Source organism: Phyllobates terribilis, unplaced genomic scaffold (genome assembly GCF_046119375.1).
Source record: "Phyllobates terribilis strain yellow unplaced genomic scaffold, ASM4611937v1 Scaffold_8__6_contigs__length_399053987, whole genome shotgun sequence".
Lineage (NCBI taxonomy): Eukaryota > Metazoa > Chordata > Amphibia > Anura > Dendrobatidae > Phyllobates > Phyllobates terribilis.
This window is the reverse complement of record NW_027362768.1, coordinates 168,341,270-168,367,907: the sequence shown is the minus strand read 5'-3', so window position 1 is coordinate 168,367,907 and position 26,638 is coordinate 168,341,270. Positions and strand designations below refer to the sequence as shown.

Genomic DNA, 26,638 nt, shown 5'->3' with positions numbered 1-26,638 from the left:
CAGAGTGCAGTGCCGTGTATTGTGGCAGAGTGCAGTGTAGTGTATTGTGGCAGAGTGCAGTGTATTGTGGCAGAGTGTAGTGCAGTGTATTGTGGCAGAGTGCTGTGTAGTGTATTGTGGCAGACTGCAGTGTATTGTTGCAGAGTGCCGTGTAGTGTATTGTGGCAGAGTGCAATGTATTGTGGCAGAGTGTAGTGCAGTGTATTGTGGCAGAGTGCAGTGTAGTGTATTGCAGCAGAGTGCAGTGTATTGTGGCAAGAGTGCAGAGTGCAGTGTATTGCGGCAGAGTGCAGTGTATTGCGGCAGAGTGCAGGATATTGTGGCAGAGGGCAGTGCAGTGTATTGCGGCAGAGTGCAGTGCAGTGTATTGTGGCAGAGTGCAGTGTAGTGCAGTGTATTGTGGCAAGAGTGCAGAGTGCAGTGTATTGCGGCAGTGTGCAGTGTATTGCGGCAGAGTGCAGGATATTGTGGCAGAGGGCAGTGCAGTGTATTGCGGCAGAGTGCAGTGCAGTGTATTGCGGCAGAGTGCAGTGTATTGTGGCAGACTGCAGTGTAGTGTATTGCGGCAGAGTGCAGTGTAGTGCAGTGTATTGTGGCAAGAGTGCAGAGTGCAGTGTATTGTGGCAGAGTGCAGTGTATTGTGGCAGAGTGCAGGAAATTGTGGCAGAGGGCAGTGCAGTGTATTGTGGCAGAGTGCAGTGCAGCGTATTGCGGCAGAGTGCAGTGTATTGTGGCAGAGGGCAGTGTAGTGCAGTGTATTGTGGCAAGAGTGCAGAGTGCAGTGTATTGCGGCGCAGTGCAGTGTATTGTGGCAAGAGTACAAAGTGCAGTGTATTGCGGCGCAGTGCAGTGCAGTGGATTGCGGCAGAGTGCAGTGCAGTGTATTGTGGCAGAGTGCAGTGTATTGTGGCAGAGTGCAGTGTATTGTGGCAGAGTGCAGTGCAGTGTATTGTGGTAGAGTGCCGTGTAGTGTATTGTGGCAGAGTGCAGTGCAGTGTATTGTGGCCGAGTGCAGTGTATTGTGGCCGAGTGCAGTGCAGTGTATTGTGGCCGAGTGCAGTGCAGTGTATTGTGGCAGAGTACAGTGCAGTGTATTGTGGCAGAGTGCAATGCTGTGTATTGTGGCAGAGTGCAGTGCAATGTAGTGTATTGTGGCAGAGTGCAGTGTATTGTGGCAGAGTGCAGTGCAGTGTATTGTGGCAGAGTGCAGTGTAGTGCAGTGTATTGTGGCTCAGTGCAGTGTATTGTGGCAGAGTGCAGTGCAGTGTATTGTGGCAGAGTGCAGTGTAGTGTATTGTGGCAGAGTGTAGTGTATTGTGGCAGAGTGCAGTGTAGTGTATTGTGGCAGAGTGCCGTGTAGTGTATTGTGGCAGAGTGCAGTGTAGTGCAGTGTATTGTGGCAAAGTGCAGTGTAGTGTATTGTGGCAGAGTGCAGTGTAGTTTATTGTGGCAGAGTGCAGTGCAGTGTATTGTTGCAGAGTGCCGTGTAGTGTATTGTGGCAGAGTGCAGTGTATTGTGGCAGAGTGTAGTGCAGTGTATTGTGGCAGAGTGCAGTGTAGTGTATTGTGGCAGAGTGCAGTGTAGTGTATTGTGGCAGAGTGCAGTGCTGTGTATTGTGGCAGAGTGCAGTGTATTGTGGCAGAGTGCAGAGTGCAGTGTATTGTGGCAGAGTGCAGTGTATTGTGGCAGAGGGCAGTGCAGTGTATTGCGGCAGAGTGCAGTGCAGTGTATTGTGGCAGAGTGCAGTGTATTGTGGCAGAGAGCAGTGTATTGTGGCAGAGTGCAGTGTATTGTGGCAGAGTGCAGTGTATTGTGGCAGAGTGCAGTGTATTGTGGCAGAGTGCAGTGTAGTGCAGTGTATTGTGGCAGAGTGCAGTGTAGTGTATTGTGGCAGAGTGCAGTGTATTGTGGCAGAGTGCAGTGTATTGTGGCAAGAGTGCAGAGTGCAGTGTATTGTGGCAGAGTGCAGTGTATTGTGGCAGAGTGCAGTGTATTGTGGCAGAGTGCAGTGCAGTGTATTGTGGCAGAGTGCAGTGTATTGTGGCAGAGTGCAGTGTTGTGCAGTGTATTGTGGCAGAGTGCAGTGTAGTGTATTGTGGCAGAGTGCAGTGTATTGTGGCAGAGTGCAGTGTAGTGCAGTGTATTGTGGCAGAGTGCAGTGTAGTGTATTGTGGCAGAGTGCAGTGTAGTGTATTGTGGCAGAGTGCAGTGCAGTGTATTGTGACAGAGTGCAGTGTATTGTGGCAGAGTGCAGTGCAGTGTAGTGTATTGTGGCAGAGTGCAGTGTATTGTGGCAGAGTGCAGTGCAGTGTATTGTGGTGGAGTGCAGTGTATTGTGGCAGAGTGCAGTGTATTGTGGCAGAGTGCAGTGCAGTGTATTGTGGCAGAGTGCAGTGTAGTGTATTGTGGCAGAGTGCAGTGTAGTGCAGTGTATTGTGGCTGAGTGTAGTGCAGTGTATTGTGGCAGAGTGCAGTGCAATGTATTGTGGCAGAGTGCAGTGCAGTGTATTGTAGCAGAGTGCAGTGTAGTGCAGTGTATTGTGGCAGAGTGCAGTGTAGTGTATTGTGGCAGAGTGCAGTGCAGTGTATTGTGGCAGAGTGCAGTGTAGTGTATTGTGGCAGAGTGCAGTGCAGTGTATTGTGGCAGAGTGCAGTGTAGTGTATTATGGCAGAGTGCAGTGTAGTGCAGTGTATTGTGGCAGAGTGCAGTGTATTGTGGCAGAGTGCAGTGCAGTGTATTGTGGCAGAGTGCAGTGTAGTGTATTGTGGCAGAGTGCAGTGTAGTGTATTGTGGCAGAGTGCCGTGTAGTGTATTGTGGAAGAGTGCAGTGTAGTGCAGTGTATTGTTGCAGAGTGCAGTGTATTGTGGCAGAGTGCAGTGTATTGTGGCAGAGTGTAGTGCAGTGTATTGTGGCAGAGTGCAGTGCAATGTATTGTGGCAGAGTGCAGTGCAGTGTATTGTGGCAGAGTGCAGCGTAGTGCAGTGCATTGTGGCAGAGTGCAATGTATTGTGGCAGAGTGCAGTGCAGTGTATTGTGGCAGAATGCAGTGTAGTGCAGTGTATTGTGGCAGAGTGCAGTGTAGTGTATTGTGGCAGAGTGCAGTGCAGTGTATTGTGGCAGAGTGCAGTGTAGTGTATTGTGGCAGAGTGCACTGTATTGTGGCAGAGTGCAGTGTAGTGTATTGTGGCAGAGTGCAGTGTATTGTGGCAGAGTACAGTGTAGTGCAGTGTATTGTGGCAGTGTAGTGCAGTGTATTGTGGCAGAGTGCAGTGTAGTGTATTGTGGCAGAGTGCAGTGTATTGTGGCAGAGTGCAGTGCAGTGTATTGTGGCAGAGTGCAATGTATTGTGGCAGAGTGCAGTGTATTGTGGCAGAGTGCAGTGTAGTGCAGTGTATTGTGGCCGAGTACAGTGTAGTGTATTGTGGCAGAGTGCCGTGCAGTGTATTGTGGCAGAGTGCAGTGCAGTGTGGCAGAGTGCAGTGCAGTGTATTGTGGCAGAGTGCAGTGTAGTGTATTGTGGCAGAGTGCAGTGCAGTGTATTGTGGCATAGTGCCGTGTAGTGTATTGTGGCAGAGTGCAGTGTATTGTGGCAGAGTGTAGTGCAGTGTATTGTGGCAGAGTGCAGTGCAGTGTATTGTGGCAGAGTGCAGTGTATTGTATTGTGGCAGAGTGCAGTGTATTGTGGCAGAGTGCAGTGCAGTGTATTGCAGCAGAGTGCAGTGCAGTGTATTGTGGCAGAGTGCAGTGTATTGTGGCAGAGTGCAGTGTATTGTGGCAAGAGTGCAGAGTGCAGTGTATTGCGGTGCAGTGTATTGTGGCAGAGTGCAGTGCAGTGTATTGTGGCAGAGTGCAGTGTATTGCAGCAGAGTGCAGTGCAGTGTATTGTGGCAGAGTGCAGTGTATTGTGGCAGAGTGCAGTGCAGTGTATTGTGGCAGAGTGCAGTGCAGTGTATTGTGGCAGAGTGCCGTGTAGTTTATTGTGGCAGAGTGCAGTGCCGTGTATTGTGGCAGAGTGCAGTGTAGTGTATTGTGGCAGAGTGCAGTGTATTGTGGCAGAGTGTAGTGCAGTGTATTGTGGCAGAGTGCTGTGTAGTGTATTGTGGCAGACTGCAGTGTATTGTTGCAGAGTGCCGTGTAGTGTATTGTGGCAGAGTGCAGTGTATTGTGGCAGAGTGTAGTGCAGTGTATTGTGGCAGAGTGCAGTGTAGTGTATTGCGGCAGAGTGCAGTGTATTGTGGCAAGAGTGCAGAGTGCAGTGTATTGCGGCAGAGTGCAGTGTATTGTGGCAGAGTGCAGGATATTGTGGCAGAGGGCAGTGCAGTGTATTGCGGCAGAGTGCAGTGCAGTGTATTGTGGCAGAGTGCAGTGTAGTGCAGTGTATTGTGGCAAGAGTGCAGAGTGCAGTGTATTGCGGCAGTGTGCAGTGTATTGCGGCAGAGTGCAGGATATTGTGGCAGAGGGCAGTGCAGTGTATTGCGGCAGAGTGCAGTGCAGTGTATTGCGGCAGAGTGCAGTGTATTGTGGCAGACTGCAGTGTAGTGTATTGCGGCAGAGTGCAGTGTAGTGCAGTGTATTGTGGCAAGAGTGCAGAGTGCAGTGTATTGTGGCAGAGTGCAGTGTATTGTGGCAGAGTGCAGGATATTGTGGCAGAGGGCAGTGCAGTGTATTGTGGCAGAGTGCAGTGCAGCGTATTGCGGCAGAGTGCATTGTATTGTGGCAGAGGGCAGTGTAGTGCAGTGTATTGTGGCAAGAGTGCAGAGTGCAGTGTATTGCGGCGCAGTGCAGTGTATTGTGGCAAGAGTACAAAGTGCAGTGTATTGCGGCGCAGTGCAGTGCAGTGGATTGCGGCAGAGTGCAGTGCAGTGTATTGTGGCAGAGTGCAGTGTATTGTGGCAGAGTGCAGTGCAGTGTATTGTGACAGAGTGCAGTGTATTGTGGCAGAGTGCAGTGCAGTGTAGTGTATTGTGGCAGAGTGCAGTGTATTGTGGCAGAGTGCAGTGTATTGTGGCAGAGTGCAGTGCAGTGTATTGTGGTGGAGTGCAGTGTATTGTGGCAGAGTGCAGTGCAGTGTATTGTGGCAGAGTGCAGTGCAGTGTATTGTGGCAGAGTGCAGTGTAGTATATTGTGGCAGAGTGCAGTGTAGTGCAGTGTATTGTGGCTGAGTGTAGTGCAGTGTATTGTGGCTGAGTGTAGTGCAGTGTATTGTGGCAGAGTGCAGTGCAATGTATTGTGGCAGAGTGCAGTGCAGTGTATTGTGGCAGAGTGCAGTGTAGTGCAGTGTATTGTGGCAGAGTGCAGTGCAGTGTATTGTGGCAGAGTGCAGTGTAGTGTATTGTGGCAGAGTGCAGTGCAGTGTATTGTGGCATAGTGCCGTATAGTGTATTGTGGCAGAGTGCAGTGTATTGTGGCAGAGTGTAGTGCAGTGTATTGTGGCAGAGTGCAGTGCAGTGTATTGCAGCAGAGTGCAGTGCAGTGTATTGTGGCAGAGTGCAGTGTATTGTGGCAGAGTGCAGTGTATTGTGGCAAGAGTGCAGAGTGCAGTGTATTGCGGTGCAGTGTATTGTGGCAGAGTGCAGTGCAGTGTATTGTGGCAGAGTGCAGTGTATTGCAGCAGAGTGCAGTGCAGTGTATTGTGGCAGAGTGCAGTGTATTGTGGCAGAGTGCAGTGCAGTGTATTGTGGCAGAGTGCAGTGCAGTGTATTGTGGCAGAGTGCCGTGTAGTTTATTGTGGCAGAGTGCAGTGCCGTGTATTGTGGCAGAGTGCAGTGTAGTGTATTGTGGCAGAGTGCAGTGTATTGTGGCAGAGTGTAGTGCAGTGTATTGTGGCAGAGTGCTGTGTAGTGTATTGTGGCAGACTGCAGTGTATTGTTGCAGAGTGCCGTGTAGTGTATTGTGGCAGAGTGCAGTGTATTGTGGCAGAGTGTAGTGCAGTGTATTGTGGCAGAGTGCAGTGTAGTGTATTGCTTCAGAGTGCAGTGTATTGTGGCAAGAGTGCAGAGTGCAGTGTATTGCGGCAGAGTGCAGTGTATTGTGGCAGAGTGCAGGATATTGTGGCAGAGGGCAGTGCAGTGTATTGCGGCAGAGTGCAGTGCAGTGTATTGTGGCAGAGTGCAGTGTAGTGCAGTGTATTGTGGCAAGAGTGCAGAGTGCAGTGTATTGCGGCAGTGTGCAGTGTATTGCGGCAGAGTGCAGGATATTGTGGCAGAGGGCAGTGCATTGTATTGCGGCAGAGTGCAGTGCAGTGTATTGCGGCAGAGTGCAGTGTATTGTGGCAGACTGCAGTGTAGTGTATTGCGGCAGAGTGCAGTGTAGTGCAGTGTATTGTGGCAAGAGTGCAGAGTGCAGTGTATTGTGGCAGAGTGCAGTGTATTGTGGCAGAGTGCAGGATATTGTGGCAGAGGGCAGTGCAGTGTATTGTGGCAGAGTGCAGTGCAGCGTATTGCGGCAGAGTGCATTGTATTGTGGCAGAGGGCAGTGTAGTGCAGTGTATTGTGGCAAGAGTGCAGAGTGCAGTGTATTGCGGCGCAGTGCAGTGTATTGTGGCAAGAGTACAAAGTGCAGTGTATTGCGGCGCAGTGCAGTGCAGTGGATTGCGGCAGAGTGCAGTGCAGTGTATTGTGGCAGAGTGCAGTGTATTGTGGCAGAGTGCAGTGTATTGTGGCAGAGTGCAGTGCAGTGTATTGTGACAGAGTGCAGTGTATTGTGGCAGAGTGCAGTGCAGTGTAGTGTATTGTGGCAGAGTGCAGTGTATTGTGGCAGATTGCAGTGTATTGTGGCAGAGTGCAGTGCAGTGTATTGTGGTGGAGTGCAGTGTATTGTGGCAGAGTGCAGTGCAGTGTATTGTGGCAGAGTGCAGTGCAGTGTATTGTGGCAGAGTGCAGTGTAGTGTATTGTGGCAGAGTGCAGTGTAGTGCAGTGTATTGTGGCTGAGTGTAGTGCAGTGTATTGTGGCAGAGTGCAGTGCAATGTATTGTGGCAGAGTGCAGTGCAGTGTATTGTGGCAGAGTGCAGTGTAGTGCAGTGTATTGTGGCAGAGTGCAGTGTAGTGTATTGTGGCAGAGTGCAGTGCAGTGTATTGTGGCAGAGTGCAGTGTAGTGTATTGTGGCAGAGTGCAGTGCAGTGTATTGTGGCTGAGTGCAGTGTAGTGTATTGTGGCAGAGTGCAGTGTAGTGCAGTGTATTGTGGCAGAGTGCAGTGTATTGTGGCAGAGTGCAGTGCAGTGTATTGTGGAAGAGTGCAGTGTAGTGTATTGTGGCAGAGTGCAGTGTAGTGTATTGTGGCAGAGTGCCGTGTAGTGTATTGTGGAAGAGTGCAGTGTAGTGCAGTGTATTGTTGCAGAGTGCAGTGTATTGTGGCAGAGTGCAGTGTATTGTGGCAGAGTGTAGTGCAGTGTATTGTGGCAGAGTGCAGTGCAATGTATTGTGGCAGAGTGCAGTGCAGTGTATTGTGGCAGAGTGCAGTGTAGTGCAGTGCATTGTGGCAGAGTGCAATGTATTGTGGCAGAGTGCAGTGTAGTGCAGTGCATTGTGGCAGAGTGCAATGTATTGTGGCAGAATGCAGTGTAGTGCAGTGTATTGTGGCAGAGTGCAGTGCAGTGTATTGTGGCAGAGTGCAGTGCAGTGTATTGTGGCAGAGTGCAGTGTAGTGTATTGTGGCAGAGTGCAGTGTATTGTGGCAGAGTGCAGTGTAGTGTATTGTGGCAGAGTGCAGTGTATTGTGGCAGAGTACAGTGTAGTGCAGTGTATTGTGGCAGTGTAGTGCAGTGTATTGTGGCAGAGTGCAGTGTAGTGCAGTGTATTGTGGCAGAGTGCAGTGCAGTGTATTGTGGCTGAGTGCAGTGTATTGTGGCAGAGTACAGTGTAGTGCAGTGTATTGTGGCAGTGTATTGCAGTGTATTGTGGCAGAGTGCAGTGTAGTGTATTGTGGCAGAGTGCAGTGTATTGTGGCAGAGTGCAGTGTAGTGCAGTGCAGTGTATTGTGGCAGAGTGCAGTGCAGTGTATTGTGGCAGAGTGCAGTGCAGTGTAGTGTATTGTGGCAGAGTGCAGTGTATTGTGGCAGAGTGCAGTGCAGTGTATTGTGGCAGAGTGCAGTGTATTGTGGCAGAGTGCAGTGCACTGTATTGTGGCAGAGTGCAGTGTATTGTGGCAGAGTGCAGTGTATTGTGGCAGAGTGCAGTGCAGTGTAGTGTATTGTGGCAGAGTGCAGTGTATTGTGGCAGAGTGTAGTGCAGTGTATTGTGGCAGAGTGCAGTGCAGTGTATTGTGGCAGAGTGCAGTATATTGTGGCAGAGTGCAGTGCAGTGTATTGTGGCAGAGTGCAGTGTAGTGCAGTGTATTGTGGCAGAGTGCAGTGTATTGTGACAGAGTGCAGTGTATTGTGGCAGAGTGCATTGCAGTGTATTGTGGCAGAGTGCAATGTATTGTGGCAGAGTGCAGTGTAGTGCAGTGTATTGTGGCAGAGTGCAGTGTATTGTGACAGAGTGCAGTGTATTGTGGCAGAGTGCAATGCAGTGTATTGTGGCAGAGTGCAATGTATTGTGGCAGAGTGCAGTGTAGTGCAGTGTATTGTGGCAGAGTGCAGTGCAGTGTAGTGTATTGTGGCAGAGTGCAGTGTAGTGCAGTGTATTGTGGCAGAGTGCAGTGCAGTGTATTGTGGCAGAGTGCAGTGTAGTGTATTGTGGCAGAGTGCAGTGCAGTGTATTGTGGCAGAGTGCAGTGTAGTGTATTGTGGCAGAGTGCAGTGTAGTGTATTGTGGCAGAGTGCAGTGCAGTGTATTGTGGCAGAGTGCAGTGCAGTGTATTGTGGCAGAGTGCAGTGTAGTGTATTGTGGCAGAGTGCAGTGTAGTATTTTGTGGCAGAGTGCAGTGTAGTGTATTGTGGCAGAGTGCAGTGTATTGTGGCAGAGTGCAGTGCAGTGTATTGTGTCAGAGTGCAGTGCAGTGTATTGTGTCAGAGTGCAGTGCAGTGTATTGTGGCAGAGTGCAGTGCAGTGTATTGTGGCAGAGTGCAGTGTATTGTTGCAGAGTGCAGTGCAGTGTATTGTGTCAGAGTGCAGTGTATTGTGGCAGAGTGCAGTGTAGTGTATTTTGGCAGAGTGCAGTGTTGTGTATTGTGGCAGAGTGCAGTGTAGTGTATTGTGGCAGAGTGCAGTGTAGTGTATTGTGGCAGAGTGCAGTGCAGTGTATTGTGGCAGAGTGCAGTGTAGTGCAGTGTTTTGTGGCAGAGTGCAGTGTATTGTGGCAGAGTGCAGTGCAGTGTATTGTGGCAGACTGCAGTGCAGTGTATTGTGGCAGAGTGCCGTGTAGTGCAGTGTATTGTGGCAGAGTGTAGTGAAGTGTATTGTGGCAGAGTGCAGTGCAGTGTATTGTGGCAGAGTGCAGTGTATTGTGGCAGAGTGCATTGCAGTGTATTGTGGCAGAGTGCAGTGTAGTGCAGTGTATTGTGGCAGAGTGCAGTGTAGTGCAGTGTTTTGTGGCAGAGTGCAGTGTAGTGTATTGTGGCAGAGTGCAGTGTATTGTGGCTGAGTGCAGTGCAGTGTATTGTGGCTGAGTGCAGTGTAGTGTATTGTGGCTGAGTGCAGTGTATTGTGGCAGAGTGCAGTGCAGTGTATTGTGGCAGAGTGCAGTGCAGTGTATTGTGGCAGAGTGCAGTGTAGTGTATTGTGGCAGAGTGCAGTATATTGTGGCAGAGTGCAGTGTAGTGCAGTGTATTGTGGCAGAGTGCAGTGTAGTGTATTGTGGCAAAGTGCAGTGTAGTGTATTGTGGCAGAGTGCCGTGTAGTGTATTGTGGCAGAGTGCAGTGCAGTGTATTGTGGCAGAGTGCAGTGTAGTGTATTGTGGCAGAGTGCAGTGTATTGTGGCAGAGTGCAGTGTATTGTGGCAGAGTGCAGTGTAGTGCAGTGTCTTGTGGCAGAGTACAGTGTAGTGTATTGTGGCAGAGTGCAGTGTAGTGTATTGTGGCAGAGTGCAGTGCAGTGTATTGTGGCAGAGTGCAGTGTAGTGTATTGTGGCAGAGTGTAGTGTATTGTGGCAGAGTGTAGTGTATTGTGGCAGAGTGCAGTGCAGTGTATTGTGGCAGAGTGCAGTGTATTGTGGCAGAGTGCAGTGTAGTGCAGTGTATTGTGGCAGAGTGCAGTGTATTGTGGCAGAGTGCAGTGCAGTGTATTGTGGGAGAGTGCAGTGTATTGTGGCAGAGTACAGTGTAGTGTGGCAGTGTAGTGCAGTGTATTGTGGCAGAGTGCAGTGTAGTGTATTGTGGCAGAGTGCAGTGTATTGTGGCAGAGTGCAGTGTAGTGCAGTGTATTGTGGCAGAGTGCAGTGCAGTGTATTGTGGCAGAGTGCAGTGTATTGTGGCAGAGTGCAGTGTTTTGTGGCAGAGTGCAGTGTATTGTGGCAGAGTGCAGTGTATTGTGGCAGAGTGCAGTGCAGTGTATTGTGGCAGAGTGCAGTGCAGTGTATTGTGGCAGAGTGCCGTGTAGTGCAGTGTATTGTGGCAGAGTGTAGTGAAGTGTATTGTGGCAGAGTGCAGTGCAGTGTATTGTGGCAGAGTGCAGTGTATTGTGGCAGAGTGCATTGCAGTGTATTGTGGCAGAGTGCAGTGTAGTGTAGTGTATTGTGGCAGAGTGCAGTGTAGTGTATTGTGGCAGAGTGCAGTGCAGTGTATTGTGGCAGAGTGCAGTGTAGTGCAGTGTTTTGTGGCAGAGTGCAGTGTATTGTGGCAGAGTGCAGTGCAGTGTATTGTGGCAGACTGCAGTGCAGTGTATTGTGGCAGAGTGCCGTGTAGTGCAGTGTATTGTGGCAGAGTGTAGTGAAGTGTATTGTGGCAGAGTGCAGTGCAGTGTATTGTGGCAGAGTGCAGTGTATTGTGGCAGAGTGCATTGCAGTGTATTGTGGCAGAGTGCAGTGTAGTGCAGTGTATTGTGGCAGAGTGCAGTGTAGTGCAGTGTTTTGTGGCAGAGTGCAGTGTAGTGTATTGTGGCAGAGTGCAGTGTATTGTGGCTGAGTGCAGTGCAGTGTATTGTGGCTGAGTGCAGTGTAGTGTATTGTGGCTGAGTGCAGTGTATTGTGGCAGAGTGCAGTGCAGTGTATTGTGGCAGAGTGCAGTGCAGTGTATTGTGGCAGAGTGCAGTGTAGTGTATTGTGGCAGAGTGCAGTATATTGTGGCAGAGTGCAGTGTAGTGCAGTGTATTGTGGCAGAGTGCAGTGTAGTGTATTGTGGCAAAGTGCAGTGTAGTGTATTGTGGCAGAGTGCCGTGTAGTGTATTGTGGCAGAGTGCAGTGCAGTGTATTGTGGCAGAGTGCAGTGTAGTGTATTGTGGCAGAGTGCAGTGTATTGTGGCAGAGTGCAGTGTATTGTGGCAGAGTGCAGTGTAGTGCAGTGTCTTGTGGCAGAGTACAGTGTAGTGTATTGTGGCAGAGTGCAGTGTAGTGTATTGTGGCAGAGTGCAGTGCAGTGTATTGTGGCAGAGTGCAGTGTAGTGTATTGTGGCAGAGTGTAGTGTATTGTGGCAGAGTGTAGTGTATTGTGGCAGAGTGCAGTGCAGTGTATTGTGGCAGAGTGCAGTGTATTGTGGCAGAGTGCAGTGTAGTGCAGTGTATTGTGGCAGAGTGCAGTGTATTGTGGCAGAGTGCAGTGCAGTGTATTGTGGGAGAGTGCAGTGTATTGTGGCAGAGTACAGTGTAGTGTGGCAGTGTAGTGCAGTGTATTGTGGCAGAGTGCAGTGTAGTGTATTGTGGCAGAGTGCAGTGTATTGTGGCAGAGTGCAGTGTAGTGCAGTGTATTGTGGCAGAGTGCAGTGCAGTGTATTGTGGCAGAGTGCAGTGTATTGTGGCAGAGTGCAGTGTTTTGTGGCAGAGTGCAGTGTATTGTGGCAGAGTGCAGTGTATTGTGGCAGAGTGCAGTGCAGTGTATTGTGGCAGAGTGCAGTGCAGTGTATTGTGGCAGAGTGCCGTGTAGTGCAGTGTATTGTGGCAGAGTGTAGTGAAGTGTATTGTGGCAGAGTGCAGTGCAGTGTATTGTGGCAGAGTGCAGTGTATTGTGGCAGAGTGCATTGCAGTGTATTGTGGCAGAGTGCAGTGTAGTGTAGTGTATTGTGGCAGAGTGCAGTGTAGTGTATTGTGGCAGAGTGCAGTGCAGTGTATTGTGGCTGAGTGCAGTGTAGTGTATTGTGGCTGAGTGCAGTGCAGTGTATTGTGGCAGAGTGCAGTGTAGTGTATTGTGGCAGAGTGCAGTGCAGTGTATTGTGGCAGAGTGCAGTGCAGTGTATTGTGGCAGAGTGCAGTGTAGTGTATTGTGGCAGAGTGCAGTATATTGTGGCAGAGTGCAGTGTAGTGCAGTGTATTGTGGCAGAGTGCAGTGTAGTGTATTGTGGCAGAGTGCCGTGTAGTGTATTGTGGCAGAGTGCAGTGCAGTGTATTGTGGCAGAGTGCAGTGTAGTGTATTGTGGCAGAGTGCAGTGTATTGTGGCAGAGTGCAGTGCAGTGTATTGTGGCAGAGTGCAATGTATTGTGGCAGAGTGCAGTGTATTGTGGCAGAGTGCAGTGCAGTGTATTGTGGCAGACTGCAGTGCAGTGTATTGTGGCAGAGTGCCGTGTAGTGCAGTGTATTGTGGCAGAGTGTAGTGAAGTGTATTGTGGCAGAGTGCAGTGCAGTGTATTGTGGCAGAGTGCAGTGTATTGTGGCAGAGTGCATTGCAGTGTATTGTGGCAGAGTGCAGTGTAGTGCAGTGTATTGTGGCAGAGTGCAGTGTAGTGCAGTGTTTTGTGGCAGAGTGCAGTGTAGTGTATTGTGGCAGAGTGCAGTGTATTGTGGCTGAGTGCAGTGCAGTGTATTGTGGCTGAGTGCAGTGTAGTGTATTGTGGCTGAGTGCAGTGTATTGTGGCAGAGTGCAGTGCAGTGTATTGTGGCAGAGTGCAGTGCAGTGTATTGTGGCAGAGTGCAGTGTAGTGTATTGTGGCAGAGTGCAGTATATTGTGGCAGAGTGCAGTGTAGTGCAGTGTATTGTGGCAGAGTGCAGTGTAGTGTATTGTGGCAAAGTGCAGTGTAGTGTATTGTGGCAGAGTGCCGTGTAGTGTATTGTGGCAGAGTGCAGTGCAGTGTATTGTGGCAGAGTGCAGTGTAGTGTATTGTGGCAGAGTGCAGTGTATTGTGGCAGAGTGCAGTGTATTGTGGCAGAGTGCAGTGTAGTGCAGTGTCTTGTGGCAGAGTACAGTGTAGTGTATTGTGGCAGAGTGCAGTGTAGTGTATTGTGGCAGAGTGCAGTGCAGTGTATTGTGGCAGAGTGCAGTGTAGTGTATTGTGGCAGAGTGTAGTGTATTGTGGCAGAGTGTAGTGTATTGTGGCAGAGTGCAGTGCAGTGTATTGTGGCAGAGTGCAGTGTATTGTGGCAGAGTGCAGTGTAGTGCAGTGTATTGTGGCAGAGTGCAGTGTATTGTGGCAGAGTGCAGTGCAGTGTATTGTGGGAGAGTGCAGTGTATTGTGGCAGAGTACAGTGTAGTGTGGCAGTGTAGTGCAGTGTATTGTGGCAGAGTGCAGTGTAGTGTATTGTGGCAGAGTGCAGTGTATTGTGGCAGAGTGCAGTGTAGTGCAGTGTATTGTGGCAGAGTGCAGTGCAGTGTATTGTGGCAGAGTGCAGTGTATTGTGGCAGAGTGCAGTGTTTTGTGGCAGAGTGCAGTGTATTGTGGCAGAGTGCAGTGTATTGTGGCAGAGTGCAGTGCAGTGTATTGTGGCAGAGTGCAGTGCAGTGTATTGTGGCAGAGTGCCGTGTAGTGCAGTGTATTGTGGCAGAGTGTAGTGAAGTGTATTGTGGCAGAGTGCAGTGCAGTGTATTGTGGCAGAGTGCAGTGTATTGTGGCAGAGTGCATTGCAGTGTATTGTGGCAGAGTGCAGTGTAGTGTAGTGTATTGTGGCAGAGTGCAGTGTAGTGTATTGTGGCAGAGTGCAGTGCAGTGTATTGTGGCTGAGTGCAGTGTAGTGTATTGTGGCTGAGTGCAGTGCAGTGTATTGTGGCAGAGTGCAGTGTAGTGTATTGTGGCAGAGTGCAGTGCAGTGTATTGTGGCAGAGTGCAGTGCAGTGTATTGTGGCAGAGTGCAGTGTAGTGTATTGTGGCAGAGTGCAGTATATTGTGGCAGAGTGCAGTGTAGTGCAGTGTATTGTGGCAGAGTGCAGTGTAGTGTATTGTGGCAGAGTGCCGTGTAGTGTATTGTGGCAGAGTGCAGTGCAGTGTATTGTGGCAGAGTGCAGTGTAGTGTATTGTGGCAGAGTGCAGTGTATTGTGGCAGAGTGCAGTGCAGTGTATTGTGGCAGAGTGCAATGTATTGTGGCAGAGTGCAGTGTATTGTGGCAAAGTGCAGTGTAGTGCAGTGTATTGTGGCAGAGTACAGTGTAGTGTATTGTGGCAGAGTGCAGTGTAGTGTATTGTGGCAGAGTGCAGTGCAGTGTATTGTGGCAGAGTGCAGTGTAGTGTATTGTGGCAGAGTGTAGTGTATTGTGGCAGAGTGTAGTGTATTGTGGCAGAGTGCAGTGCAGTGTACTGTGGCAGAGTGCAGTGTATTGTGGCAGAGTGCAGTGTAGTGCAGTGTATTGTGGCAGAGTGCAGTGTATTGTGGCAGAGTGCAGTGCAGTGTATTGTGGGAGAGTGCAGTGTATTGTGGCAGAGTACAGTGTAGTGCAGTGTATTGTGGCAGAGTGCAGTGTAGTGTATTGTGGCAGACTGCAGTGTATTGTGGCAGAGTGCAGTGTAGTGCAGTGTATTGTGGCAGAGTGCAGTGCAGTGTATTGTGGCAGAGTGCAGTGCAGTGTATTGTGAGAGAGTGCAGTGTTTTGTGGCAGAGTGCGGTGTATTGTGGCAGAGTGCAGTGTATTGTGGCAGAGTGCAGTGCAGTGTATTGTGGCAGAGTGCAGTGCAGTGTATTGTGGCAGAGTGCCGTGTAGTGCAGTGTATTGTGGCAGAGTGTAGTGAAGTGTATTGTGGCAGAGTGCAGTGCAGTGTATTGTGGCAGAGTGCAGTGTATTGTGGTAGAGTGCATTGCAGTGTATTGTGGCAGAGTGCAGTGTAGTGCAGTGTATTGTGGCAGAGTGCAGTGTAGTGCAGTGTATTGTGGCAGAGTGCAGTGCAGTGTAGTGTATTGTGGCAGAGTGCAGTGTAGTGTATTGTGGAAGAGTGCAGTGCAGTGTATTGTGGCAGAGTGCAGTGCAGTGTATTGTGGCAGAGTGCCGTGTAGTGCAGTGTATTGTGGCAGAGTGTAGTGAAGTGTATTGTGGCAGAGTGCAGTGCAGTGTATTGTGGCAGAGTGCAGTGTATTGTGGCAGAGTGCATTGCAGTGTATTGTGGCAGAGTGCAGTGTAGTGCAGTGTATTGTGGCAGAGTGCAGTGTAGTGCAGTGTATTGTGGCAGAGTGCAGTGCAGTGTAGTGTATTGTGGCAGAGTGCAGTGTAGTGTATTGTGGCAGAGTGCAGTGCAGTGTATTGTGGCTGAGTGCAGTGCAGTGTATTGTGGCTGAGTGCAGTGTAGTGTATTGTGGCTGAGTGCAGTGCAGTGTATTGTGGCAGAGTGCAGTGTAGTGTATTGTGGCAGAGTGCAGTGCAGTGTATTGTGGCAGAGTGCAGTGCAGTGTATTGTGGCAGAGTGCAGTGTAGTGTATTGTGTCAGAGTGCAGTATATTGTGGCAGAGTGCAGTGTATTGTGGCAGAGTGCAGTGTAGTGTATTGTGGCAGAGTGCCGTGTAGTGTATTGTGGCAGAGTGCAGTGCAGTGTATTGTGGCAGAGTGCAGTGTAGTGTATTGTGGCAGAGTGCAGTGTATTGTGGCAGAGTGCAGTGCAGTGTATTGTGGCAGAGTGCAGTGTATTGTGGCAGAGTGCAGTGTAGTGCAGTGTCTTGTGGCAGAGTGCAGTGTAGTGTAGTGTGGCAGAGTGCAGTGTAGTGTATTGTGGCAGAGTGCAGTGCAGTGTATTGTGGCAGAGTGCAGTGTAGTGTATTGTGGCAGAGTGTAGTGTATTGTGGCAGAGTGTAGTGTATTGTGGCAGAGTGCAGTGTATTGTGGCAGAGTGCAGTGTAGTGCAGTGTATTGTGGCAGAGTGCAGTGTATTGTGGCAGAGTGCAGTGCAGTGTATTGTGGGAGAGTGCAGTGTATTGTGGCAGAGTACAGTGTAGTGCAGTGTATTGTGGCAGTGTAGTGCAGTGTATTGTGGCAGAGTGCAGTGTAGTGTATTGTGGCAGAGTGCAGTGTATTGTGGCCGAGTGCAGTGCAGTGTATTGTGGCAGAGTGCAGTGCAATGTAGTGTATTGTGGCAGAGTGCAGTGTATTGTGGCAGAGTGCAGTGCAGTGTATTGTGGCAGAGTGCAGTGTAGTGCAGTGTATTGTGGCAGAGTGCAGTGTATTGTGGCAGAGTGCAGTGCAGTGTATTGTGGCGGAGTGCAGTGTATTGTGGCAGAGTACAGTGCAGTGTATTGTGGCAGAGTGCAGTGCAGTGTATTGTGGCAGAGTGCAGTGCAGTGTATTGTGGCAGAGTGCAGTGTAGTGTATTGTGGCAGCGTGTAGTGTATTGTGGCAGAGTGCCGTGTAGTGTATTGTGGCAGAGTGCCGTGTAGTGTATTGTGGCAGAGTGCAGTGTAGTGCAGTGTATTGTGGCAGAGTGCAGTGTAGTGTATTGTGGCAGAGTGCAGTGTAGTGTATTGTGGCAGAGTGCAGTGTATTGTTGCAGAGTGCCGTGTAGTGTATTGTGACAGAGTGCAGTGTAGTGTATTGTGGCAGAGTGCAGTGTATTGTGGAAGAGTGCAGTGTATTGTGACAGAGTGCAGTGTATTGTCGCAGAGGGCAATGCAGTGTATTGCGGCAGAGTGCAGTGCAGTGTATTGTGGCAGAGTGCAGTGTATTGTGGCAGAGTGCAGTGTATTGTGGCAAGAGTGCAGTGCAGTGTATTGTGGCAGAGTGCACTGTATTGCAGCAGAGTGCAGTGCAGTGTATTGTGGCAGAGTGCAGTGCAGTGTATTGTGGCAGAGTGCAGTGTATTGTCGCAGAGTGCCGTGCAGTGTATTGTGGCAGAGTGCCGTGTAGTGTATTGTGGCAGAGTGCAGTGCAGTGTATTGTGGCAGAGTGCCGTGTAGTGTAATGTGGCAGAGTGTAGTGCAGTGTATTGTGGCAGAGTGCACTGTATTGCAGCAGAGTGCAGTGCAGTGTATTGTGGCAGAGTGCAGTGCAGTGTATTGTGGCAGAGTGCAGTGTATTGTGGCAGAGTGCCGTGCAGTGTATTGTGGCAGAGTGCCGTGTAGTGTATTGTGGCAGAGTGCAGTGCAGTGTATTGTGGCAGAGTGCCGTGTAGTGTAATGTGGCAGAGTGTAGTGTAGTGTATTGTGGCAGAGTGCAGTGTATTGTGGCAGAGTGCAGTGTATTGTGGCAGAGTGCAGGATATTGTGGCAGAGGGCAGTGCAGTGTATTGCGGCAGAGTGCAGTGCAGTGTATTGTGGCAGAGTGCAGTGTATTGTGGCAAGAGTGCAGAGTGCAGTGTATTGCGGCGCAGTGTATTGCGGCGCAGTGCAGTGTATTGTGGCAGAGTGCAGTGTATTGTGGCAGAGTGCAGTGCAGTGTATTGTGGCAGAGTGCACTGTATTGCGGCAGAGTGCAGTGCAGTGTATTGTGGCAGAGTGCAGTGCAGTGTATTGTGGCAGAGTGCAGTGCAGTGTATTGTGGCAGAGTGCCGTGCATTGTATTGTGGCAGAGTGCCGTGTAGTGTATTGTGGCAGAGTGCAGTGCAGTGTATTGTGGCAGAGTGCCGTGTAGTGTATTGTGGCAGAGTGTAGTGCAGTGTATTGTGGCAGAGTGCAGTGTAGTGTATTGTGGCAGAGTGCAGTGCAGTGTATTGTGGCAGAGTGCAGTGTATTGTGGCAGAGTGCAGTGTATTGTGGCAGAGTGCATGATATTGTGTCAGAGGGCAGTGCAGTGTATTGCGGCAGAGTGCAGTGCAGTGTATTGTTGCAGAGTGCCGTGTAGTGTATTGTGGCAGAGTGCAGTGTATTGTGGCAGAGTGCAGTGTAGTGTATTGTGGCAGAGTGCAGTGTAGTTTATTGTGGCAGAGTGCAGTGTATTGTGGCAGAGTGCAGTGTATTGTGACAGAGTGCAATGTATTGTCGCAAAGGGCAGTGCAGTGTATTGCGACAGAGTGCAGTGCAGTGTATTGTGGCAGAGTGCAGTGTATTGTGGCAAGAGTGCAGAGTGCAGTGTATTGCGGCGCAGTGCAGTGTATTGTGGCAGAGTGCAGTGCAGTGTATTATGGCAGAGTGCACTGTATTGCAGCAGAGTGCAGTGCAGTGTATTGTGGCAGAGTGCAGTGCAGTGTATTGTGGCAGAGTGCAGTGCAGTGTATTGTGGCAGAGTGCCGTGCAGTGTATTGTGGCAGAGTGCCGTGTAGTGTATTGTGGCAGAGTGCAGTGCAGTGTATTGTGGCAGAGTGCCGTTTAGTGTATTGTGGCAGAGTGTAGTGCAGTATATTGTGGCAGAGTGTAGTGCAGTGTATTGTGACAGAGTGCAGTGTAGTCTATTGTGGCAGAGTGCAGTGTAGTGTATTGTGGCAGAGTGCAGTGTATTGTGGCAGAGTGCAGTGCAGTGTATTGTGGCAGAGTGCAGTGTATTGTGGCAGAGTGCAGTGTATTGTGGCAGAGTACAGTGTAGTGCAGTGTATTGTGGCAGTGTAGTGCAGTGTATTGTGGCAGAGTGCAGTGCAGTGTATTGCGGCAGAGTGCAGTGTATTGTGGCAGAGTGCAGTGTAGTGCAGTGTATTGTGGCAAGAGTGCAGTGTGCAGTGTATTGCGGCAGAGTGCAGAATATTGTGGCAGAGGGCAGTGCAGTGTATTGCGGCAGAGTGCAGTGCAGTGTATTGTGGCAGAGTGCAGTGTATTGTGGCAGAGTGCAGTGCAGTGTATTGCGGCAGAGTGCAGTGCAGTGTATTGCGGCAGAGTGCAGTGTATTGTGGCAGAGTGCAGTGTAGTGCTGTGTATTGTGTCAAGAGTGCAGAGTGCAGTGTATTGCGGCAGAGTGCAGTGTATTGCGGCAGAGTGCAGGATATTGTGGCAGAGGGCAGTGCAGTGTATTGCGGCAGAGTGCAGTGCATTGTATTGCGGCAGAGTGCAGTGTATTGTGGCAGAGTGCAGTGTAGTGCAGTGTATTGTGGCAAGAGTGCAGAGTGCAGTGTATTGCGGCGCAGTGCAGTGTATTGTGGCAAGAGTGCAGTGTATTGCAGTGCAGTGCAGTGTATTGCGGCAGAGTGCAGTGTATTGCGGCAGAGTGCAGTGTATTGCGGCAGAGTGCAGTGCAGTGTATTGTGGCAGAGTGCCGTGTAGTGTATTGTGACAGAGTGCAGTGTAGTGTATTGTGGCCGAGTGCAGTGTAGTGTATTGTGGCCGAGTGCAGTGTATTGTGGCCGAGTGCAGTGCAGTGTATTGTGGCAGAGTGCAGTGCAGTGTATTGTGGCAGAGTGCATTGCAGTGTATTGTGGCAGAGTGCAGTGCAGTGTATTGTGGCAGAGTGCAGTGTAGTGTATTGTGGCAGAGTGCAGTGTATTGTGGCAGAGTGCAGTGCAGTGTATTGTGGCAGAGTGCAGTGCAGTGTATTGTGGCAGAGTGCAGTGCAGTGTAGTGTATTGTGGCAGAGTGCAGTGTATTGTGGCAGAGTGTAGTGCAGTGTATTGTGGCAGAGTGTAGTGCAGTGTATTGTGGCAGAGTGTAGTGCAGTGTATTGTGGCAGAGTGCAGTGCAGTGTATTGTGGCAGAGTGCAGTGTATTGTGGCAGAGTGCAGTGTAGTGCAGTGTATTGTGGCAGAGTGCAGTGTAGTGTATTGTGGCAGAGTGCAGTGCAGTGTATTGTGGCAGAGTGCAGTGCAGTGTATTGTGGCAGAGTGCAGTGTATTGTGGCAGAGTGCAGTGCAGTGTATTGTGGCAGAGTGCAGTGTAGTGTATTGTGGCAGAGTGCAGTGTAGTGTATTGTGGCAGAGTGCAGTGTATTGTGGCAGAGTGCAGTGTATTGTGGCAGAGTGCAGTGTATTGTGGCAGAGTGCAGTGTATTGTGGCAGAGTGCAGTGCAGTGTATTGTGGCAGAGTGCAGTGTATTGTGGCAGAGTGCAGTGCAGTGTATTGTGGCATAGTGCAGTGTAGTGCAGTGTATTGTGGCAGAGTGCAGTGTATTGTGGCAGAGTACAGTGCAGTGTATTGTGGCAGAGTGCAATGTATTGTGGCAGAGTGCAGTGTAGTGCAGTGTATTGTGGCAGAGTGCAGTGCAGTGTAGTGTATTGTGGCGCAGTGCAGTGTAGTGTATTGTGGCAGAGTGCAGTGTAGTGTATTGTGGCAGAGTGCAGTGTAGTGTATTGTGGCAGAGTGCAGTGTATTGTGGCAGAGTGCAGTGTAGTATATTGTGGCAGAGTGCAGTGTATTGTGGCAGAGTGCAGTGCAGTGTATTGTGTCAGAGTGCAGTGTAGTGTATTGTGGCAGAGTGCAGTGTAGTGTATTGTGGCAGAGTGCAGTGTAGTGTATTGTGGCAGAGTGCAGTGTAGTGTATTGTGGCAGAGTGCAGTGTATTGTGGCAGAGTGCAGTGTAGTGCAGTGTATTGTGGCAGAGTGCAGTGCAGTGTATTGTGGCAGAGTGCAGTGCAGTGTATTGTGGCAGAGTGCAGTGTATTGTGGCAGAGTGCAGTGTATTGTGGCATAGTGCAGTGTAGTGCAGTGTATTGTGGCAGAGTGCAGTGTATTGTGGCAGAGTACAGTGCAGTGTATTGTGGCAGAGTGCAATGTATTGTGGCAGAGTGCAGTGTAGTGCAGTGTATTGTGGCAGAGTGCAGTGCAGTGTAGTGTATTGTGGCGCAGTGCAGTGTAGTGTATTGTGGCAGAGTGCAGTGTAGTGTATTGTGGCAGAGTGCAGTGCAGTGTATTGTGGCAGAGTGCAGTGTAGTATATTGTGGCAGAGTGCAGTGTATTGTGGCAGAGTGCAGTGTATTGTGTCAGAGTGCAGTGTAGTGTATTGTGTCAGAGTGCAGTGTAGTGTATTGTGGCAGAGTGCAGTGTAGTGTATTGTGGCAGAGTGCAGTGTAGTGTATTGTGGCAGAGTGCAGTGTATTGTGGCAGAGTGCAGTGTAGTGCAGTGTATTGTGGCAGAGTGCAGTGCAGTGTATTGTGGCAGAGTGCAGTGCAGTGTATTGTGGCAGAGTGCAGTGTATTGTGGCAGAGTGCAGTGTATTGTGGCAGAGTGCAGTGCAGTGTAGTGTATTGTGGCAGAGTGCAGTGCAGTGTATTGTGGCAGAGTGCAGTGTATTGTGACAGATTGCAGTGTATTGTGGCAGAGTGCAGTGCAGTGTATTGTGGCAGAGTGCAGTGTATTGTGGCAGAGTGCAGTGTATTGTGGCAGAATGCAGTGTAGTGCAGTGTATTGTGGCAGAGTGCAGTGCAGTGTAGTGTATTGTGGCAGAGTGCAGTGTAGTGTATTGTGGCAGAGTGCAGTGCAGTGTATTGTGGCAGAGTGCAGTGTAGTGTATTGTGGCAGAGTGCAGTGTAGTATATTGTGGCAGAGTGCAGTGTAGTGTATTGTGGCAGAGTGCAGTGTATTGTGGCAGAGTGCAGTGCAGTGTATTGTGTCAGAGTGCAGTGCAGTGTATTGTGGCAGAGTGCAGTGCAGTGTATTGTGGCAGAGTGCAGTGTATTGTTGCAGAGTGCAGTGCAGTGTATTGTGTCAGAGTGCAGTGTATTGTGGCAGAGTGCAGTGTAGTGTATTGCGGCAGAGTGCAGTGCAGTGTATTGTGGCAGAGTGCAGTGTAGTGTATTGTGGCAGAGTGCAGTGCAGTGTATTGTGTCAGAGTGCAGTGCAGTGTATTGTGGCAGAGTGCAGTGTATTGTGGCAGAGTGCAGTGTATTGTGGAAGAGTGCAGTGCAGTGTATTGTGGCAGAGTGCAGTGTATTGTGGCAGAGTGCAGTGTATTGTGGCAGAGTGCAGTGCAGTGTAGTGTATTGTGGCAGAGTGCAGTGTATTGTGGAAGAGTGCAGTGCAGTGTATTGTGGCAGAGTGCAGTGTATTGTGGCAGAGTGCAGTGTATTGTGGCAGAGTGCAGTGCAGTGTAGTGTATTGTGGCAGAGTGCAGTGTATTGTGGCAGAGTGCAGTGTAGTGTATTGTGGCAGATTGCTGTGCAGTGTATTGCGGCAGAGTGCAGTGTATTGTGGCAGAGTGCAGTGCAGTGTATTGCGGCAAAGTGTAGTGTATTGTGGCAGAGTGCAGTGCAGTGTATTGTGGCAGAGTGCAGTGTATTGTGGCAGAGTGCAGTGCAGTGTATTGTGGCAGAGTGCAGTGCAGTGTATTGTGGCAGAGGGCAGTGCAGTGTATTGTGGCAGAGTGCAGTGTATTGTGGCAGAGTGCAGTGTATTGTGGCAGAGTGCAGTGCAGTGTATTGTGGCAGAGTGCAATGTATTGTGGCAGAGTGCAGTGTATTGCAGCAGAGTGCAGTGCAGTGTATTGTGGCAGAGTGCAGTGTATTGTGGCAGAGTGCAGTGCAGTGTATTGTGGCAGAGTGCAGTGTAGTGTATTGTGGCAGAGTGCAGTGTATTGTGGCAGAGTGCAGTGCAGTGTATTGTGGCAGAGTGCAGTGCAGTGTATTGTGGCAGAGTGCAGTGTAGTGCAGTGTATTGTGGCAGAGTGCAGTGTATTGTGGCAGAGTGCAGTGCAGTGTATTGTGGCAGAGTGCAGTGCAGTGTATTGTGGCAGAGTGCAGTGTAGTGCAGTGTATTGTGGCAGAGTGCAGTGCAGTGTATTGTGGCAGAGTGCAATGTATTGTGGCAGAGTGCAGTGTATTGTGGCAGAGTGCAGTGCGGTGTAGTGTATTGTGGCAGAGTGCAGTGTAGTGCAGTGTATTGTGGCAGAGTGCAGCATAGTGTATTGTGGCAGAGTGCAGCGTAGTGTATTGTGGCAGAGTGCAGTGTAGTGTATTGTGGCAGAGTGCAGTGCAGTGTATTGTGGCAGAGTGCAGTGTATTTTGGCAGAGTGCAGTGTAGTTTATTGTGGCAGAGTGCAGTGCAGTGTATTGTGGCAAAGTGCTGTGTAGTGTATTGTGGCAGAGTGCAGTGTATTGTGGCAGAGTGCAGTGTAGTGCAGTGTATTGTGGCAGAGTGCAGTGCAGTGTATTGTGGCAGAGTGCAGTGCAGTGTATTGTGGCAGAGTGCTGTGCAGTGTATTGTGGCAGAGTGCAGTGTATTGTGGCAGAGTGCAGTGCAGTGTATTGTGGCAGAGTGCAGTGTATTGTGGCAGAGTGCAGTGCAGTGTATTGTGGCAGAGTGCAGTGTAGTGCAGTGTATTGTGGCAGAGTGCAGTGTAGTGTATTGTGGCAGAGTGCAGTGCAGTGTATTGTGGCAGAGTGTAGTGTATTGTGGCAGAGTGCAGTGTATTGTGGCAGAGTGCAGTGCAGTGTATTGTGGCAGAGTGCAATGTATTGTGGCAGAGTGCAGTGTATTGTGGCAGAGTGCAGTGTAGTGGAGTGTATTGTGGCAGAGTGCAGTGTATTGTAGCAGAGTGCAATGCAGTGTATTGTGGCAGAGTGCAGTGTAGTGCAGTGTATTGTGGCAGAGTGCCGTGTAGTGCAGTGTATTGTGGCAGAGTGCAGTGTATTGTGGCAGAGTGCAGTGCAGTGTAGTGTATTGTGGCAGAGTGCAGTGTATTGTGGAAGAGTGCAGTGCAGTGTATTGTGGCAGAGTGCAGTGTATTGTGGCAGAGTGCAGTGTATTGTGGCAGAGTGCAGTGCAGTGTAGTGTATTGTGGCAGAGTGCAGTGTATTGTGGCAGAGTGCAGTGTAGTGTATTGTGGCAGATTGCTGTGCAGTGTATTGCGGCAGAGTGCAGTGTATTGTGGCAGAGTGCAGTGCAGTGTATTGCGGCAAAGTGTAGTGTATTGTGGCAGAGTGCAGTGCAGTGTATTGTGGCAGAGTGCAGTGTATTGTGGCAGAGTGCAGTGCAGTGTATTGTGGCAGAGTGCAGTGCAGTGTATTGTGGCAGAGTGCAGTGCAGTGTATTGTGGCAGAGTGCAATGTATTGTGGCAGAGTGCAGTGCAGTGTATTGTGGCAGAGTGCAGTGTATTGTGGCAGAGTGCAGTGTAGTGTATTGTGGCAGAGTGCAGTGTATTGTGGCAGAGTGCAGTGCAGTGTATTGTGGCAGAGTGCAGTGTAGTGCAGTGTATTGTGGCAGAGTGCAGTGCATTGTGGCAGAGTGCAGTGTATTGTGGCAGAGTGCAGTGCAGTGTATTGTGGCAGAGTGCAGTGTAGTGCAGTGTATTGTGGCAGAGTGCAGTGTAGTGCAATGTATTGTGGCAGAGTGCAGTGTATTGTGGCAGAGTGCAGTGCAGTGTATTGTATTGTGGCAGAGTGCAGTGTATTGTGGTGTATTGTGGCAGAGTGCAGTGTATTGTGGCAGAGTGCAGTGTATTGTGGCAGAGTGCAGTGTAGTGTATTGTGGCAGAGTGCAGTGTATTGTGGCAGAGTGTAGTGTATTGTGGCAGAGTGCAGTGTATTGTGGCAGAGTCCAGTGCAGTGTATTGCGGCAAAGTGTAGTCTATTGGGGCAGAGTGCAGTGCAGTGTATTGCGGCAGAGTGCAGTGTATTGTGGCAGAGTGTAGTGCAGTGTATTGCGGCAGAGTGCAGTGTATTGTGGCAGAGTGCAGTGCAGTGCAGTGTATTGTGGCAGAGTGCAGTGTATTGCGGCAGAGTGCAGTGTATTGTGGCAGAGTGCAGTGCAGTGTATTGCGGCAAAGTGTAGTGTATTGTGGCAGAGTGCAGTGCAGTGTATTGCGGCAGAGTGCAGTGTATTGTGGCAGAGTGCAGTGCAGTGTATTGCGGCAGAGTGCAGTGTATTGTGGCAGAGTGCAGTGCAGTGTATTGTGGCAGAGTGTAGTGCAGTGTATTGTGGCAGAGTGCAGTGCAGTGTATTGTGGCAGAGTGTAGTGCAGTGTATTGTGGCAGAGTGCAGTGTAGTGTATTGTGGCAGAGTGCAGTGCAGTGTATTGCGGCAGAGTGCAGTGTATTGTGGCAGAGTGCAGTGCAGTGTATTGTGGCACAGTGCAGTGTATTGTGGCACAGTGCAGTGCAGTGTATTGCGGCAGAGTGCAGTGTATTGTGGCAGAGTGCAGTGCAGTGTATTGTGGCAGAGTGCAGTGTAGTGCAGTGTATTGTGGCAGAGTGCAGTGTGGTGCAGTACGGTGCAGCGTGTTTTAGGGTCTCATCCACACTTGTTGTAACAGCAGAACTGTAAATGCAGCTCTGAATGTGAAGTCAGTATCAGCCTTGAGGATAGAATACAGGATGGGACACGCTGTAGTAACAGAACTGTGAATACTTCTCTGAATGTGACTGGAGTAGGACATGATAAAGTAAAGCCTGGTATCTGCGGTGTTGTCTGATATGATATGTGGACATTAGCTTCTCTGTGTTCTCTATAACAGGGTCTTCCATGAGCGACCCGCGTGCCTCAGGGGTGCTACGGCTAAATATCGAGGAGGAAACAGCAAGGATCATTGAACTGCAGAAACTGGAGATCAAACGCTTACATGACGTGCTTCAATCACAGGATGTGTCTGCGGGGATCAGACCGCCCTCGGTGGGGAGGTTACCGTCACTCACCACCTGATCGCACGGCTAGTGTTATTATAACCCAATAAACAGTCATCCTCCATCATTCATGTGTCTGATACAAGCTTTCTTTTTCCACACGACACATATGGAATTGGTTTCCTCTCTGAGGTGTAGCTGGACATCCCGGACCCCGCCATCCTCATAACCGTCAGCATAAGGACGTTACACAGAGCTGGTATACATCATACTATGTACTGTATTTATTTATATATTGAGATGGCGCCATTTACATCAATAATGATCACATGACTCAAAAAGTTCACACACTGACGCAACTTCTTACACCACCGCTTTCTTAAGTTCATGGCTACTTCTATGGCTAAAATATTGTTTCCCATCCTGTGACTCTCCAACCATTGCAAAACTACAATTCCCATCATGCCCTGAGTGCCAAAGATGATAAGTGGTGAAGCTTTACATTACGAGCGATGCAATTATAAAATGACTAATGGCGGCGGCGGCGTTGTTTCAGCGCAGGAATTTTCCAGGACAATACTCTTGTAAGTGCTCTGATCACATCACCCTCATCTATCATTTAGAGGAAATGTTGCTCTGGACGTTACTTTGTAGCTGTGAGATTTTTTTTCCTGAGTGTATGTTTCCATCAGCCCCTCGCCCACACACAGGACGGGCGTACATTTTTTACTTTTCATTAAAAGGAGCCTCTGGAGCTGTTTTCAGGCTGGAATCACACAGGCAGTTTTTGGTGCAGTTTTTTGAGACAAAACCAAAAGTGGATCCAGCAGGAAGAAGCATCAATCCGTCCATTGTATTTCCTATTGCTCTTAAATCCACTTCTGGTTCTGGCTCAAAAACATGCGGCAAAGCTGTATGTATGATATAGAAACAGAACTCTGAAAGCAGCTGTGGGTGTGATATAAAAGAGCAGAACTCTGAAAGCAGCTGTGGGTGTGATATAAAAGAGCAGAACTCTGAAAGCAGCTGTGGGTGTGATATAAAAGAGCAGAACTCTGAAAGCAGCTGTGGGT

General features: G+C 49.8%; 1 protein-coding gene across 1 annotated transcript in view; it reads left to right on the top strand.

Moving 5' to 3' along the window:
- CFAP57 (cilia and flagella associated protein 57) overlaps positions 1-25,673 on the top strand; it is a 155,495-nt gene extending 129,822 nt beyond the window's left edge. The window contains exon 23 of the mRNA XM_073643690.1: positions 25,460-25,673. Coding sequence (XP_073499791.1) covers positions 25,460-25,644 — 185 coding nt within the window. The 3' untranslated portion in view covers positions 25,645-25,673. The remainder of the gene's footprint in view (positions 1-25,459) is intronic.
- The last annotated feature ends 965 nt before the right edge of the window (positions 25,674-26,638 follow it).